This window comes from Lepisma saccharinum, chromosome 1 (assembly GCF_977018435.1).
Source record: "Lepisma saccharinum chromosome 1, izLepSacc3.1, whole genome shotgun sequence".
In the NCBI taxonomy this organism is placed as follows: domain Eukaryota; kingdom Metazoa; phylum Arthropoda; class Insecta; order Zygentoma; family Lepismatidae; genus Lepisma; species Lepisma saccharinum.
In genome coordinates this window covers 138,757,800-138,776,697 of record NC_139229.1, presented here as the reverse complement: position 1 = coordinate 138,776,697, position 18,898 = coordinate 138,757,800, and the positions used below count along the sequence as shown (strand labels likewise).

The 18,898-nt window shown below is 38.7% G+C and overlaps 2 protein-coding genes across 2 annotated transcripts in view; one reads left to right on the top strand and one right to left on the bottom strand.

The window, feature by feature from the left end:
• Nucleotides 1–18,898, top strand: part of Arp8 (Actin-related protein 8) — a 104,998-nt gene that overhangs the window by 14,517 nt on the left and 71,583 nt on the right. The window lies entirely within an intron of this gene.
• The window catches only part of LOC145989093 (uncharacterized), a 34,120-nt gene continuing 17,749 nt past the window's right edge, over nucleotides 2,528–18,898 (bottom strand). The window contains exons 2-5 of the mRNA XM_083124389.1: nucleotides 14,658–14,870; nucleotides 12,417–12,805; nucleotides 5,907–6,117; nucleotides 2,528–2,801 (exon numbers count right to left, since the gene is read on the bottom strand). Coding sequence (XP_082980515.1) covers nucleotides 2,542–2,801; nucleotides 5,907–6,117; nucleotides 12,417–12,805; nucleotides 14,658–14,870 — 1,073 coding nt within the window. The 3' untranslated portion in view covers nucleotides 2,528–2,541. The remainder of the gene's footprint in view (nucleotides 2,802–5,906; nucleotides 6,118–12,416; nucleotides 12,806–14,657; nucleotides 14,871–18,898) is intronic.

The following is an 18,898-nucleotide window of genomic DNA, read 5'->3' as shown; positions in this document are numbered from 1 at the left end:
CTCAGTTAGAACAATCGAATGCTGAAATAAAATCTCAATTAGAACAGTCTAATAAAGAACTAAAAACACAAAAAACCAGGACATGAAATTTGAGTTAGAGCAATCTAATCAAGAATTTGCACAGTTTAATAAGGATATTAAGTCCCAATTTGAACAATTGGAATTGGATATTTATAGTAACATAAATTCGAAATTTGAATTGGTTCATAATAAAAATTGTGCTGTTAATCAAAGATTAGACAACTTGACTTCCAATGTTAAAACACAACTTGATTCAATAGCTTCTGAATGTGTCAAGAGAAATTAACATTTGGGAAGTATTTTAAATAGCAATATTTCTCAAATCCGAGCAGAACAAGATGTTCAAGGGCAACAAATTTTAACAAATAAAGATTTGATTATGAATACAACAGATAAGGTTAGTGAACACTATAAATGTATTACAGTATGTTCATCCCAAATAACTGATATTAATAATACATTATCATCGTTGTAAGTTGCTGCTAGTGAAAATGTACATTTTGGAACACATATTACTGATTGTAATAACAGGATGCAACATATAGGTTCTCGTGTTGAAGTTTTACAAACTAGTCATGCAAATTCTCAACGCAATACGAAAGTAAAGCTGAAACCTCCCCTTGCACAAAATAGTTCTCAAAGCAAGACATCACGTGAAAGGGCTAGAAATGCAGTGACTCGGGGGTCACTAATTCATCTAGTTATTCATCTGATGAATCTTCAACAACCCATGTGAAAACAATGTTCGATGAGCCGCATGTTCGAAATCGTGTTCGCTGGAAGCGAACAAAATATTTATTTCAACCTGCAATGAGGAACATTATCGAAATAATGTGTCACCTAATATTGTACAGTTTAGGGACACAAATATATGCGATTTATAACATGCAGACAATTTCTAGATTGAATTCTATCGTTACAAATATTGATAAACATTCTAATGTTCAACAATGATGTTCTGCTGATCATGAAAATAGTAACATAAATCAAATGTTTACGTACTCTCAAGAACCTAACCTTCCTCTCGTTTATCGTAATAATGTCCCTGGTGAAACGTGTGGGTTTTGTCATATTACTTCCTTGCAGAATGAAGCTTGCAGAACATGGTTTCAAGGTGAAAGGCTTGATGCAAATTTAGTGACTGGCACAAGTTGTTCAAATGCTGAAATTTGTGTTAATGAGCTAAATACAAATAACAATTACTGTGATAATCCACAAAGTCAGTTTGGTCATTGTATTTCTCCAATGTCTTCACCTGTAATTACTTTTGGGGATATAGGAAACAGATATTTGAAGATAAATGAACTGTCCATGATGGTTGCGGTAAACTCTGTTTAAACTTACTTACGTGAAATTTTGAAAATTTCGCACTTCCGCATTGCACAATATAATGGTTAAATCCTATTAATTTTGAAGATCCAGTGTCTTCATTCGTCCGCATCCTGGTTTGTGTCGTCTGCTTCCTGTTGTCAGGTGGCATTGCCAGTTGGTGGTTGGCATAATTTGTCTTCTGTAGTGATAAGTTCTATGTGTGAGCTTTCACATTGAATAGGCAAATGACCTTGGCAGAGAAATATTATACATGCTTCCCCGGTTGAAAGATCGACCTTGACATTTGGCACATGTTGCGGTGACTACATAAAAATTTCATGTTTTGCTGCACCATATTAACATAATGCCTCACTTTTCCATAGAAAGCCGAATGGCATTGTGGTGATTAATATAGTGTAAAAAAATTTTCCAGAATTTTTGCTCTACTGGATTGCACAAATATATCATTTATCAGTTAAAAATGATTTGTCACCAAACATGGAATAACACATGGATTCCAAAGTAGAATATGATGTACTTAATCCTGTGCTATATCTTTAGCTTGTGCCAGCAAAGTCAATTCTGAAAAATCAAATCTCTTTATGCAGTTCCTCTAGAGCATTCAAGAGAACATTAAATTCTGCATGGGATCCCAGGTTCGAATCCTAGGCTGGGCGTGTGTGTTCTGTGTGAGTGTTCCTTTGTCAGTGTCATCATATCATCACTCATCCTCATCTTCACAATAGCCAAAAGTAGCATAAAAGCGAAGTAAAATAAACCAAATCCATCCTTCAATCAATCTATGAATATTCAATTTCCAAGGTGGGTAATTTCAAGTGCATGTTGTAATGTCCAGTGTATAGCTGTATGAGAAGCAAACAAGTTGAAATAAAATGATTACTGTACAAGTACAAGACTTTTTACAAGATATGTCTTTTTATTTGTCAACTAATAGTGGTAGACAAGGTTTATTTAGAACTGTTTACTTCTGTTGCCATAGTTGTTTTGTTTTTTTTCGCTGTGTGTGGTTTTTGCAGAGGATTCGCCATTATTGCTGCACAGCAAACACATTAACATAAATAAATGTTAAAACACATTTTTTAAAAAAAAAGTTTATTTACAATTTTCTCACTTATATAACACTATTTACAACTTCGTTGTTGAAACCAACTTTGTACAGAAATTGTAGGTGCCATTTAAAAAAATGCACTAATAGCAATAGTAGTTTCTTTTTTTCCTGGGTATCCCAGTAGGCCCATCAGTCTGTTCACATATTTTCAACCCAACATTGATCAAAGGATGACAATTCTTTTTGGGGTTTCCCCATCGTCCTTTATATGTCATCCATGGCAATGTTGTACCATTCCTCACTGGCGAATGGATAATCTGAAGATTTTGCCATGTCATCCAGGGAATGCCATATCCTGCAATGTCGAACAGTCTTGGAAATTGCATATATTGGTGCATACCTGCGGAGAAAGGTATTTTGGTAACATTATGTATTGTTCTATTACTTTTAACTTCATTGCAATGACTGATTTAACTTTCCTATTATGAGCTCTACCAATCTCATGTATTGAGGAAAAGGGGGAAAGCATCACATAAACTATGTACGTAGTTTTAATAAATACATGGAAGCGAATTACTAACTTTATCCACGAGACTTATTTTTATTGATTCTATTCATTTTGGTGGCTCGTGCCACCATTCACTTGGGAACTTGTTACTGAATGGATAAAGTTAGTAATTCGCTTAAGTATGTTTATTATACCAGATCTCTTATTCCCCAAACATGAAATATGTAGTTTTACTTACATTTGATCGTTTCTAAACATCAAAATCTATAGAACACCTATTACAGTATTGGAAAGTATAGAATCAGAATTACATGTACTTTGAATGTGAGAAGATCTAATTGCAACAAAAAGAACAGTGATATAAAGCTTTGAATGGCCATCAGTATTTTGAGGATGCAACATTCTTAGTACTATTTTCCAATAAAAATTGTATGCAATATAGCTGTGTATGTCTCAAAATCAGCCTCCCCGATGGTGCAGTGGTAGCGTCGTCGTTGCCTTGTAATCAAGGGGTCCCAGGATCGATACCTGGTGGAGGCACATAGTGGTTCGGATCCCACTTTTATCTGTAAGTCCATTCCCGATTAGCCTTACTGTGCATAAAGTGGGACTTAAAACACCAAATCAATCAATCAATCATGTCTTAAAATACAGTAATAATCAACTTAGCACAGACTGTTTGTTATAATTCATGTAAAAATATCTATATTTTGTATCTGCTTTTCATGCAAAGATCTGATAGAGAGCTGTTAATCTTTTGAAATATTATCATCCTAATGTAGAAATTAGTAGAAATTGTGTGATTCAAGAAGTACAGTGCATTTTTCCATCCCTTGTGCGCATGTCAGCAACTCACTTGACAGCCAGCCAGATGGCAACTTCCGACATATCACGTGTGATATCTCTGCTATGGAAACCGCTAGCTTCGATGTGACTTCAAGTTCTCAGAATTACAGTTACAAAATTACAGTTACAATTACAATGAAAATAAGCATGTACCTTGTCATAAGAAATGCTAGAAATGGTGTCATCCTGCATCAACACATTTCTGGCATCTTTTCAGGAAATTTCCATTTAGGCTACACAACAGTTCAGCTTCTGAAATTGCTTCAGTTTCTCTCCTTCAGTTCTTCTAATGTTTGGGGGTTTGTTGCATAGACTTTATTTTGTTGTAATGTGTACGTATGTGCCAATATTAAAACTATAGCAAAACACAAATAACATTTGCAACACTAAACACTTTATAAAACAATAGAAAATCACAAGAACACTTGTAACACGTAAACACTTTAAAAATACAACTGGAATGATATCTTGAATTTGATGAAATGGAATGGGGTTAAGAAATTCACAAGTTATGCACAAAGCATGTTTCAGCTACCGCTCTGGTGCCGCGAGCTGTTACAAAACTAAAGTGCCTTTTAGCGTGCCTTGGTACCAGAACTCCACGGATTTCGTAAAAACATGTCAGATATGTGTGGATGCACAAGGACAACATATCCAACATCGCCTGTTGTAAGGTACGTGCTTATTTTGATTGTAATTGTAACTGTAATTCTGAGAAGATGAAGTCGTTTCGAAGCTAGCAGTTTCCATAGCGGAGATATCACACGCAATTTGCCAGGAGTTACCGACTGGCAACCACCAAGCGGGCCGCCAACAGGTGTCACAAGTGACAGAAAAAGCACTATATGCATCCATGAAGGAGAACTGTTTTTCAATGTTTGTATGTTCTTCATATTAATCCTGGAATGCTAACCTTTCCTAAGCAAACAAAGTATAATCATTCCAAAAATTTACGACCTTTGATTTTATTTAAAACATTAGAACTAATAAATTAAAGCCAAATACTATAATTTAAATAACAAGTATTTTCAGATAAGACTTCTTGAAAAAATGTTTAAAAAAATATTCATGTACAGCCGGCAGCCGACGAGAAGATCGCTGAATGAAGGGAGACGGGCCACAGAGGGAAAGGGAGGGTCAGGTTCATTTGCAGAATTTAGGGGTGGTTGGGGGTGCTCGGGGAGATGGAAGTCTTGTTTTCTTCTTGGCAGTTCATTGTCAAGCTGACGAGAAGAGTTCTGGCAAAAGAGCACCTCCCCCATGCAAAAGAGTGGAGTCACCTGGCAGTACGTCACACCTCTTCTGCCAGCGCTCTTCTCGTCGGCTGCCAGCTGTAATTTAAACTCAATTTTCAAATCTTAACATACTCACAAATTACTGGCTTATTGTTAGTTTGTTAAAAAGTCTACATTTTTTAAGAAAGAAGGACTTGCTATCACTTATTTTCATAAAGTATTAAAATATACTGGTGTGAACTTTCAGCTTTCCTTGTTACCCGACATACAATGTGGCTCACAGCTCATTAATATTTGTTCACTTAGGCTGAGTTACAATGTTAGGAAGGTTGAGGTTTTTATGAAGTGATGAGAGTAAGGACCTCAGTTTTGATCATTGAGGATGCATCAACTTTTTGCAGGGAAGTTTTGTATGTTTTATTCAGCAGCTGCTCTTCATTGCTGTTTTCTGACAGTGTTGTCACATAATTGTCAACATAATGTTTACCAGAGTTTGTTTTTAGTCCACTTTATACTCAGATAGGATAACCAGGTCTGCACTTAACAGTTTAAAATGTGATCTGAACCTCTGTGCAACTTGAGTTATGAAGGGTAGTGAGCAGTTGTGATCTCTTGCGTGATATGAAGTTGAAGCTGTGGGAATCAGAGATAGCAGATAATCTACTTGAGTTAAGCAGTTTATTTTGATGTAATTGCCATATAGAGTAGAGTAAAATTATATAAGCTTCGCCAGTCTATTAATTTGAGTCAACCAAGTTTAGCACAGAAAAAGATACATAATCCATGTATTTCAGATCGAAAATTAAGTGTATGTTTTTGGCTTGTTGAACACTTACAAGTATGTCTGGATTCTTCGTTTATTCCATGTTGAACCATAATTTTGAAATTCTTCATATACTGTAATAGTTTTACTTACCAGGGGATGCCCACAGCCCATGTGAACCCCGAGCTGAAAACAGAACCGGATGAGTCCCCTCAATGTTGACCACTGGTGGAAACAGAGGGTCCTGCAAAAACCCTCCTCGTATTTCGTGTCCCTCGTAGAGGAAATTTCTTGAGCAATTGTTAAACCTATAAAATGCTCCGCTGTCATGGACAGAGACGTACATTGACTTCGGTTGTCCATTCTGTGGATAATTCCAAATCGTATTAGTATACATTTCACCATTGTAAAACTAATCACATTACAAAATAAACTGCTAAACTAGCATGCAGGTTCCTGCAGGGAAATTAAAAAAATAAAAACTATTGCATAGTAACAGTTAAAAGTATACAAGAAGATAACGGGTCTGACTACCATGCTCAAGGTCCCGGGTTCGATCCCCGGCCGGTTCAAATCCGGGAACTTTTCTAACAGTGGAAGCGTCCCCGGGGCCCACCCAGCGTCGAATAACATGGGTACCTGGGGGGTAAAGGCGGTCAGGGGCATGATGCTGATCACATCACCCCCACTCACGACCGGATGAAGAAAGTGTGGGGCGTTACCCCCACACCCCCTATACGCCTTCATGGCGTGGTGCTATGCACAGGGGAACACTTTACCTTTTTACCATAATCAAACTATCAAGTCAACCAGTGTAATCGTAGTCCACTCTCACTCACTCCCAAATTGACAGATACTGCCACCTTGTTGCCTTTTCAGCAAACTTCTAACCCAGTAGACTTTTGCCGTGTTTACAACCGATGCTATGTGACACAGAGTAATATAGTCTGACCCAAAAAGAAAAACTGGCCCCAACTTTCGATAGGCTTCATGTCTTAATTTTTTGTCTGAATTAAATGCAACTTCAGTTATAACTAATTTATTGTGTTTAGAACATCAAATTAAAACACAAAGTCTTTGGCCTTTTCTTCTTCATTCTAGAGCATGTGTTCGAGATGACCTCCATTTAGCTTCGTGCATTTCTTGAGGCACAGCACAAAGTTGTCCAAGACGTCCTTACAAACAGACCAAGGAATGGCTCTTATCTCCTCCCTGATGGTTTCCTTGAGTTCAGTGATGGTCCTGCGGCTCCTTGCGTACACTCAGTCTTTGAGATAGCTTCAAAGGAAAAAAATCTGGGGGGCTAAGGTCTTGGCTATGAGGTGCCCACTCAAAATCAGTCTTGAGACTGATCACACAGCCTCCAAAGTTCTCTTTCAGCCAATCTCGGGACAGGTTCGAGGTGTGAGAGCTTGCTGGTTCTTGCTGGAACCAGAACTTTCGTTTACTAGTAGTCTCACGGTATACCAAGGGACTGACTTCGCTTGCGCACAGATCATCTCGGACTTTGCTGAACTGACTCTCTCACGCTCTTGACCAGCTCGGCTGTACGCTTCCTGGGATGTCCTGAGTGGCTTGGACTGTTGTCACTTGCTGCATTGAGGTTCTCCACGGTCCCATACTTCTCAAAGTGGTCCACCCAGTTCTGTATCCTGCTTTTTGGGGGGGGGGGGCCCTTCTCACATTCGAACTGATGCATGAAAGTCTCCTGGATTTTCTTGAACGAGCCTGTCATGTAGTAATGTTTCATGCAGTATATTCTTTGCTCGAGCTTCCATTGAGGTCTAGTTGTGGTCATAGGCGTTGCTTCTGCCATGCCCTCCAAAATAAGGATGATTAGTGAATTGATGTAGGAGATATCACAAAAAGTGCGCACGGAGCCAGTTTTTATTGAGTCACCCTGTATTTGATAGCATTCCCTATTGAATTCTGAAATGAATCTCAAAAACCCACATTTCTGCACCTAAATCTCTTTGCCCAGTATGGTGCACTTTTCATTAAAATTATTGAAAATTTACGAGACTTGAAGCATTACAAGGACTTTATGAATATTTTATTGTGCAAGAAAAAGGAAAAATATTGAGATTTCTTCATTTACAATTCGGATTTCTCATGCTCCTGTTAAACTCAGCACATGACAACTCTGGGTTGTATGTTCCAAATGTTGTTTTTGTAGGCTGATTGCACAACCACCATTTTATTGGAGCTCACAGATACTGACATGTGATGTTACACACACATTAATAAAATCTGAATCTGCACAGATACTTTAGCAGATATGCAAGACATAATTGGCAATAAGCTGTTCAATCTGAGCAATTACAGTGGAACCCCGATTTAATGTGCCCCGGGTTTACATTTTCCGACATTATACATTCAATGTTCATGGTCCCAATAGAGCAAAATGCTGTGAAATTTTCACAGATTTTACATTTTCACGGATTTTAAGTTCTTTCAACTTGGTCCACTGAAAAATATTAAATCGTGGTTCCACTGAATAGAGGGGCAGAGCTTCTGCTTTGAACAGAACTTTTAAAACTTGACGCTTATTTTTAAGGCTACCATATTTTACAGTGTGAATTCAGGCTTGAAGAAAAAGCTCTCCAACTGTAAGGTAACAACAAATTTAAATTGAGGATGGAGTAGGGGAAATGGAATTATAGGAGGAAATTAAAATGACCTGATCTCTAATTCCCTATTACGTATTAAGTTTTTCATTATTTTGCCCTTCACTAATTAAAGTTGCTACTGTAAACAGTTAAATTTATTAATTTAATAATACACATCAACAGTGATTTTTATAATGGAAAAAAAGTTATTCACAGGATCTGTTCAGAAAATATAAAATATTTCAGTATTGTATTTAACTTTATTTCATTTTGGAAGCATTTGTCTCCAACTTAAATTAATTGACATTTATAAATGTGTGTAGAAAAAAACATTGTGATGTTTCTGTGTCCCTGCCAGGTGTGTATATTCTAGGCTACCTAGGCTATCGCCAAAGCCCATATTAAAATACAGGAAATAATAGACTAGCAAATTTAACCGATGCTTCACTCTCACGTAACGACCACGGGGGAAAGCGCTAGTGTAAGGTCGTCTTTATCGCCAGGCTTCTTCGTCTGAGGGAAAAGTCTTTGAACCAGCAGGCGGTCCTTTCAACACATGACGTATTTGTGCTGGCAGGGACGACCTTGGTGGTCCCTGGTGCTGGCTTCCAACCCCAAGCGCTGGAGAATGAAGACTTCTCTACATCCTGGCGATGTTGTAGTGTTGCCAACAATGGAAATACGAAATTTGCTAAATCGCTGGAAAAAAATATATAGGAGGGGGTGCCAATGCAAATTATTCAAGCTAGGGGGATGCCTCATGAAAATTACATCACCTTCCCCCCCCCCTCTCCATCCCTTCGAGCATTGCCCGTCTCTCTTCCAGTTCCATGAATTTCGTCACATACAAGCATTATAAATCTGCCAAATTTAGTGATTTTCCCCTGAAGGTGGCACTCTGTTTTCAACCACGCGGGTCGGTGGAGGTTTCCGCAAAAGGAAGGGATATATGGTCAAACTTGTGTCCGAGATCCGAGTTCTTTGTGTCGCCCGCGTATCGTGTTCATGGATGGGAATCCTTTTGTTGTGCTGTGTTTTTGTTCCGTGTGGATTTAATCACCGAACTTGTCTCCAAGACGCCATTCTCACGGCTTCCTTACGAGGATAGGATGCAAATAATAGAGACAGGTAGGCCTCTTCCACCTCTTCCGGACCTTACAGTCGTGCAGAAAGACAAAAATAAGGTATATATTAGGCATTTTCATGAGACCAGCTACCAAAAATATCTTTGGTTGACTGGGTCGAGTGCACTTAATAAGTCGTATTGCTGGGCATGTTTGCTTTTTTCTACCGACAAAAGTCCTTAGAATACAACAGGATTTAGTAATTTAAACTATTTGGTAACTGCTTGCGATCAGTGGCGTACGCAAGGGGGGGGGGGTTACGGGGTTTAACCCCCCCCCCTTGAGCTTGTGAAATGTTATTAAAAATGCTGTGAAAAAAATAATTAAATGACCAACTTACCACAGTCAAAGATCTAGGACAATACTATTACTATTACTACTACTACTACTACTACTAATAATAAAAATTATAATAATAATTTGAATTATTATTTCCATGCAGCATGCAGAAAAGCACAGCATTCCAAACACATGCCTCTTTCAGAGAGAAAGCCTTGAAAATTAACAAGTATTCTTGAAAACAAAATATGAGGGCAACTATGATTTAAAAGAGAGAAAACTTGTTTTGTATCTCAGTTGCAACAATGTTCAATACACTGGCGTATGCAGGATTGTTTTTTTTTTTTCGGGATGGGCTGGAATAGTAAATGTGGATAGCACATGCCTTCGTTTTGGAGAGCAGGATGCATAATGAAATATTTCGTATTTTTCGAGCTTTTCAGTCTTATTAAAATTGTATTCAAAGACAAAAATGGTAATCGGGACTCACTTTAAAAGAGATTTCACATTTACACATTTTGATTTTTTAAAGTTCTTAACGGATTTTTATTTGAAAATTCTGATTTTCTCAAAATTTTGGTAGGGGCTGTAACCCCATCAGCCACCCCTCTACGTACGCCAGTGTTCAATGAACATGTATTTTTTTGTGTGAACAATGATAATTAACTAAAGAAAGTTCTTGGTTCGTTGTAAGCTGCTAATGTATAGACAAAGGCTCGGCGGACAAGAACAGTCACCAGTCCGCCTTCCCATTGTTTACCGCAGCATGTTTGAATGTCTCTCTTTTAAAATGTCTCACCTTGTTGACTAGACATTTATTCAAACGACAATAAGCTTAACTATTGTAAAATGTTTTGTTGGTAAGAACAGAGAGACAATCCAGATGTGAATTATCGGGGACATTTATGAGGGGAAGAAGTCGGAAAAATTCCAACCAATTCCGGGAATCGAACCCGGATCTCCCGCGTGGTTGTCAGATGCTCTACCAACCAACCAGACTACAGCAGCTCCTTGGATGAGTTTCATACTTTGATTATTTTAATTTATTTTAATATATTTTCTTGTTTTTATGGATTTTCTTCACACTTAAAATGTCTCACCTCGTTGACCAGACAATTAGTTCGTAAGGAAGAAGCAAGAAAATGCTCCCAGAATTTGATAAAAATCGAATGACTAGAAAGTGATATTGTTCTATTGCTTTCGTAAATACTATATTTATGTAGATCTCTAGTACATAATAGTAGTAGTGGTATTAGTAGTAATTCAGCTAATTAATTAATTATAAGTTTTATTAATTAATTGTGATGATTATTATTTAATTAAAGTATAATTAAACAATGGTAATGTGAATTTGGAGAAAGTTTTAGAAATAACCCCCCCCCCCCCCCTTGATAAAATCCTGCGTACGCTACTGCTTGCGATAAACACCAAAAATCACTTTAGTCATAGCCTATACGTGCGTTCAGTAACTTACAGACATTCGGTTCTCAAAGAATTGATCATTCCTTGAATTTGCAAGAGAAGATTGCTGACAGTTTGCATAATGAAAAAGTGAAGGAAAACAGAATTATTATAAGAAGATTAATTGATGCAATAAAATTTCTGGGGAAGCAAGAATGTGCATTTAGGGGCCACAATGAGCAACACAGGGACAAGCGCGGCTTAGCAATTTAGCTATAATGTCTATTGAGAAAGGGGTTCTAATCAACATCAGAAATTCATGTGAGGACACATTCTTCGATAAAGTGACAAATAAATTTACGGAAAAGGAGAGAAGAATGGAGTTTACCTTCAAGTAAGGTAAGAAGTTAATTATTATTTCATACTCGCATGAAGGTCCTACATATTGCATGTTATAGACTGCTCCTCTTTATAAATAAGCATGAAATAGTTTATGTCCATTGCCTACTATTGTTGTTTTTAATGGCAAGATATCGATGTATACCGCGTTTGTTACAACCTGTCCTGGTTCCCGCGCTAGTTGCTCCCTGGCTTTTCTCGGTGCTGGGGAAAGTCAAAGCCAGGCAGCCAATTAAAATACGCAACGTCGCAACAGCGTCTACGTAAGCGCCTCTCTTCTGGCTTCCATTCGCTCCTCGCTGTCCAGCAAACGATTTTTTCCTCGTTTCTCATTGGCACCGAAACTGTCGAGCGCTCCCTAGCGCGGGAAAGGGGACAGGTTGTAACAAACGCGGTATAAACAAAAAAAATCCAAAATGAATGAGGAAGAGCCCCTCCCTCTTTTTTGCCGGACACATTTTCATTTAAAATTCAAACACTACTATATTTGGAGATAGCCCTGATCTTGGTCTCAGCATACGCCACTGGTCCCTGCTGCAGTAAAAATCAGGATGGGAATTACAAAAAGAGTACTAAGTTGGGATGATTTATTTCATCTTTGACCACAATGGACATCAAAGATTCTACTGATTGCATCCAATCATAACACCAATATCTCTGGAAACCAGTTTATATACTATTTTCAGACACCACCTCCACCGTTAATCTTCCATAGATTTCTGGTGCTGACGATATTGTGCATGCACAATCTCTGGTCCCAATATGAAAGTAGCCAGTATGCTGATGTAGCCATAATTGTGAAACATCCAATTTCAACTTCTGTCAACTTGAAGAAGTAAACTTTTACTCACCTTGAACATTAAACTCAAATGTTCCCAGTCTCCCACATGGTTGCCGTACTCTTTCATTGTCCCCAGGCAAAAACTGCTGATCAGAGGAATGGGGACTGGCCCAAAAACACCCATATCCAGAGTACAAACAGATTTGCCCTTGCTGAAAGGGTAGAACATCCAGTATGTGACATGAAAGTCAGGCATTGAGTGATCTTCTTTGGTAGCGGTTGAAGATGAACAGGTACTCCTGTATATAATTTGCATTCTACGGTGCCCAGGCCTTGCAAGAAGTGTTTTCCTTGCTTGTGCTCTGTTGTAGCAGATCGATACAGCAGCATACACGGGTATTGAAAAGTACAGTGGATTGTATCCATGTAAGAATGACGAGGAGTTTCTCAGTAATGATGCTGGGGAAAAGAAAAGTAGTATATTGTTGTTGAAATATGTCTTTTCAATGCAGTCATTGTAATGATTTTGTATATTTATATATTAGGGATACACCAGTCAGAAATTTATCAATTGCCAATTAGCAATATTTTACCAATCTAGTAATATTGAAGAAATTCCGTTCCGTAATTTATATACTTTTCTTTAAAAAAGAAGTTGCATATTAGAAATAGATTGTACTATATTCATAACAAATAACATAATTGCAGAATTGCATAGTCAGTCACAAAATTAGTAGATTGATAAAATTGGCAATTTTACTTATACCAGTACCAATACTTATAAAGTACTAATAAATCTATCCCATTCATAACATACATTGCAAAATTTGTCAAGTCTCATGTTGAGAGAAACTGATACCAGATGTGTTTACTAGTGACAAAATGATCTTTGTGGACACAGAATTGGATGTGAGACTGTTTTTCTCCCTCCGCTACTATGTATAATATAAATCATGTAATCTTCAAATTAGTACAAATATGAAATTGCCTCAAAATCACTGTTCTTATTAGGGCTGAGCTGATACCACTTTGAACCAATACCGATACTTGTAAAATTAGATTTTAAAATGACAAAGGCCAGTTACCGAGTCACACTATCTCATCACATCACATTCCTTTGATGACTTTAAATAACTCCCAAATTAATTATTCCCATGTAGCATTATAACATATTTTATAATTTTTTTATGTGAACCCAGAGGATGGAAAGAAAAAGGTTTTTGAAATGTTGCAACACTTTTTTTACGTTACGTGTTACAGTTACACACACACCCAAAATTAGGTGAATTGTGTCTCTTCAGTTTCATCCAAGCACTATTCATTCTTGCCATTTGGGTTAACCTGGAGAGGGAGAGAAACGACATAAAAATATGCAAATACAATTACTAATATATACGCCTTTTTTCACTAGGCTGTTCATCATTCTCTGTCATTAGCAATAAAAACAAGTCGCTGCGATATCGGCTGATACCAACAGTCACATAAGAGACACAGGGAAAAGTACAAGAATAAATTGTTGAATCCACAACCCCTCCCTCCCAGCTTGAATATACCTATAAAACAAAATTAATTCCACAGCAACCTACACCAGTCTTTCTCAAGAACTCCGCAAGCATCTGACCCGGAAACAGCCCAGCGTGAGAGTAATGCTAATTTTAAAGCTGTCCATCTGTCTTTCCCCACAAGTTTGCAAGCAAGATTTGAAAATAAATGATTTATTTTATTTGCACACAGCCTTTACCAGGTAGTTAGGTATGTGCCTTCGCAGAAGTTTGTCACAGCTTTCACTTTGCTCATGCTTTTGATCTTGTCAATCATCTGCTTCTCAGGAGGGTGGGGGTTTGTTTAGTATGTCAAAAGGAGAACTTCTTGTGCTGACCTTCCAGTCTGCCACAAGGAAGGGTGAAGGAACTTTTGAAAAGACAAATGTTGCTCTTGGCTGCAGTTTTAGCGACTCAAAATTAGTGGTATCGGTGGGAAAATTTCAACCGATCCCCGTATCTGTATCGGCTCAGCCCTAGTTCTTATACTAGAATTTGTTATTCCTTTTAAGTGGCAGAGTGGTGGTCAAATTGCCACCAAAGTTCCTGGTTTTGAGTCCCAACCTGGGCATGAATGTTTTTCATCTAATCATCACTCATCCTCATCGTCATTTTTAGCCAAAAAATGACAGAAAGGTAATGTAGAATAACAAAACTACAAATAAATTATAACACTATCAGGTTTGTGCAAAATTGGTGTTGCTTTTACTTTAAGGTTGGAAACGTCTGGCATTACAAAGTGTAGGAGGAACATAAGTGAGGTTACCTACCGATTTCTTCATTTGTAACAAGGTACCAGTCTTCAGAGCTTCTGTGTGGCATAGATTGGAAGTGAGAATTTGATTGGTTTTTGTTTCTTCTTTGGGCATCTTGGGAAGGCAAAGCAGTCACGTGTTGAAGGAATTCAGGTACACCGCTGGGAAAGAACCTTTCGTATCGGTCCAACCACACAATGGGCGCCCATCTTCTGACCAGCTGTTCCACTATATGTAGAACAAAAAAGATTGCTAGACTCATGTAGATCCATGTGGTTGGGGAGACAGGGAGTACCCAGGTGCCCATTTATTTGAGGCTCGGTGAACCCCAGAGATTTGTTGTGAAATTCACAGAAGACTTCGAGCACAGTATGGCGATGGAACTCTTAGCTGCAGTAAAACATTTGAATGGTGTAAACAGTTTGACAGACACATTCCCATGAATATTCAACGAGTGGAACGCTTGATACTTGGAAATCGACTCGTAACATGTCAGCAACTTGCAGAACAGACTCATCTTGTTATGGGAAATTTGAACACAACTATTCATGAAGACTATATTTCCGGAAAGTTTGGACATGTTGGGTACCAAGACAGCCTTCTGGATGATAATGCACGCCCGCATACTGCTCACCACATGATCTGCACACTACATGAACTTGGCTGGGAGTTACTGCTACGCATCCCTTACAGTCCAAACTTCGCTCCAATCTATTTTCACCTGTTAGGAGCCTTAAAGGGGTTCCACGGAGGCCAGTATCATAGCAGTGACAAAGTGGTGAAGTAAGCAGTTTCACCATGTGCCAGACTTACTGAGAAATCTTTCTGCACTGCTGATATCCATGCACTAGAGTGGGATAAGGTGGGAATTACATCGGGAAATATTTTTTTTTTTTAATATATATACCTAATCATATCATAAATTCTGTTACAAAGTTAATAATGAACTACAGACACAGTGAGCAAGCTAATGGATGTTACAAAGGTACAGGTCTTGCCAACACAGAGCACCAATCACTGTTCAAAATGGCAACCTCTGGCCTTCACACAGGCCCTAAGTCTCCGAGGCCAGTCATTGACCGCTGCATGCAGGGTCTCGAGTGGAAAGTCCGCCACTGCCTTTACAAGAGAACGCTTGAGACTCGCAGGTTTGGATGCCTCTTCCTACAGACCATGCCCACCAAAATGGACTACAACATGTAGTCCAATGGGTTGCTGGAGGGCCAATCAACCGGAGCAATGAAATCAGGCACATTCCTCTAAAACCACTCCTGTGTGGTCTTTGCCTTGTGGGCCGGTGTGGAGTCCTGCTGGAAGCTCCACGGCTCATTGTTGAACATGGTGGAGGTGAACAATTTCACAAGTGGCTCCAACACCCGTTGCTTGGTACCCTTTTGCAGATGTTTTCACACCATGTTCACAGAAGTGGAGGTCAGTTGTGCTATCGTACGAAACCCTCACCAAACCATCACTGAGGTGGGATGATGGCCTCTGAGGATCTGTGGCGTGTTTTCACTAGCTTCCTGGGATGTCTAGGCATAAACACGATTGTTTTGACGGTTGCAAGACAATTCAATCGTAAATATTTTTTCGTCCATGAAAAGGATCCTCCTGTGGCCACCATTTGCGTAACGCTGAAGGAGTCTTTTTGTTTTCTGCTCCCTCTGGACCTTAAGTTTTGGAGTGAGAAAGTGGCCAGTACTTCGCCGATAAGCGCGGAGTCCTAGGTCACTTCGGAGCACATGCCACATCGACATTTTCGAAATGTTCAGCTCTTGAGCCATCACTGCTTGTTTCCTGACTGGATTTCGTTGAATCTACGCCGCCACTGCATTTACAAGCTTCTGACTCCTCAACGCTGCGAGGTCTACCTTTCCTGGGGTGGTTCTCAATTTTCCCTGTGTTACAGTATCTGTTGATGGTCGAACATCCTGCTGATATTCAGCTTTTTTCAGGGTGTTGAAAATGTCCGATGGTGATTTGCCAACTTTGTGCAGTGCGATTACTGCCACATGGTTCTCTTATACACCCCACTCCATTCGACTCGCAGTGAAATTCACCTTTCTGCTACCACAGCCAAACACACAATCATACTGGTTGTTGTTTGATCCAACATTGTAAAGTTACCTTGCATCCCTGTCTAAATTTTGTAACAGAATTTATGATATGACTAGGTACGTCCAAATGTGTTCCATTATTGTAAAAAATCGTAACTTCCGGTTTGACTTGAAAGCACCTCGAATATTCTTTCTCTAGGTGCCTTGGTGACAATTGGAAACTGTCACGCACTGTGAGACTATGAATCTTTGAATGAAGAATATTCTGCCTTTAGATAAATTTTCAAATGCTGCGAAAATTTTTCATTTCATTAGAAGAGGCAGTTTTCCTAATATTTTTGAGACATTGTAAGTAATGAAAGAAACAAGAGTTCAATTTATTAAGAAAAATAATAACATATTTCAGCATCTTATATGTTTAAATTACCATTAGAATTATTTTAACATTTATCAACCGTGGTTTTTACAATGAAAAATGTCATGCCTGAATGTGTGTGAAGAAAAAGTGGGGAGACATTCACGTCCCTACTGTGGTTGGATAGAAGTCGTTTTAGAGATGTAGAAAGGAAATGGAAACGTACAGTAGACTTTGTAATAAGGTAATAATTACTTCAGCACTTGTTCAACTTGTTTGAAGCCAATTATTTCCGGATATACAGTAAAACCACGTTAATCCGGACTAATGAGGGGTAAGTTGTCCGGTTTAACGAAAGTCCGGATTAACTGAAATAACCTAAAAGAACAGTATAAAGTGCATTAAAACTCCGATTGTAGCAACAAAACACGTTTATTATGGTGTATTTAAAGGGCATATGCCTAAATACACTATACAGTACAGTAAAATGTAAAGAAATACTGTGCATACAATGCAGTACGTACATAAGCGATACCCATATTATGATGATGTGCCCGACAAACCTGGCTCTGCATCACACTTTTTTTTTTTGGCCATTTTCCTCTCCGGATTAAGCTAAGTCCGGATTATCGGGTCCGGATTAACGAGGTTTTACTGTATTACGTACAGCTTTTTGTGGTTCTCCAACTTATCTCGAGACACAGATGACTCCACTTGACAATTAGTCATGTGACCTTCCTACATTTCCTGCCTTTCTGGCCTTTGCATCGAAGACAAGTTGCTGTTGGGACAGACAGAACCACTCCATCATTGGTAGGTGCAATGTGTGTTGCATACCCTTCTGCCATTGAAACCTTATGGTGGAAGAACTTTTTCCCACCACTGTACAGCTTGACCAACATAGGAAGAACCCCGGCAGACCCGCGAACTAAAGGGACATTCATTTGTTTCCTCCTTCGCATGTGCTTAAGTACCCCATGCTGCCATATTTATAACTTCCCTCTCTTGCCTTGTTGTTAAAAAATCAACAACGTTAAATATTATATCATTACGTTCCCTTTGTACCTTTTTTCATAATGATACAAACAACTTGGCACTGAATAAAGGTGGCGACGATGTGTTGAAGAACGCCGCACATTTTGGCAGTGCAGGGGCAGAACTACGTGGTAAGCAGCTGCTTGCATCGCCCACTCTCCCTCCGCTCGCTTACGTTTGAAAATTCGACATTGACCTAGGGTTTTATCTTTTTAGCCAAGCTGTTTACCGATTGGAACGGAGCCGTATTTCTACATAAGCCAAGTCCGTACCCAGGGGAGGGGCCATGGTCCTTCTCCCTCGAGCCATGAAATTTCTAAATGTGAACCTCAAATAATGCTACGAAAATAACATCGATTATTTTTCAAACTTGTAAAAATTTGAATTTTGTTCTTGCATAAATTGATAAATTAATGTGGTCCCCCCCCCCACTATTTGTACTTTTCCTCCTGTACAATGGCCTCTTAAAGCTAAGCCTTGTCTACCCAGACCCGGTGGAGGCACATAGTGATTCGGATCCCCCTTTAAACTGTAGGTCCAGTCCCAATTAGTCTATCTGTGCATAAAAGTGGACCTAAAACAAAAAATCAAACTTGTCTACTAAGAGAAAGTAAATTGTCCTTCCCGCCCAGTTTTGGGCACCCAATCGCGGCTACTGGCTACCAGGTGAAAATCTCTCTTTCTCCTTCGTAGCGGGCTATGGGTTAACTCACATTTAGAATCCTTTATTGTAATAATAATTATATAATTTTCTAAACATAAAGTTATCGTGGCTGTTCAATGGTTCTGGTATAAGAAAATAAAGGACA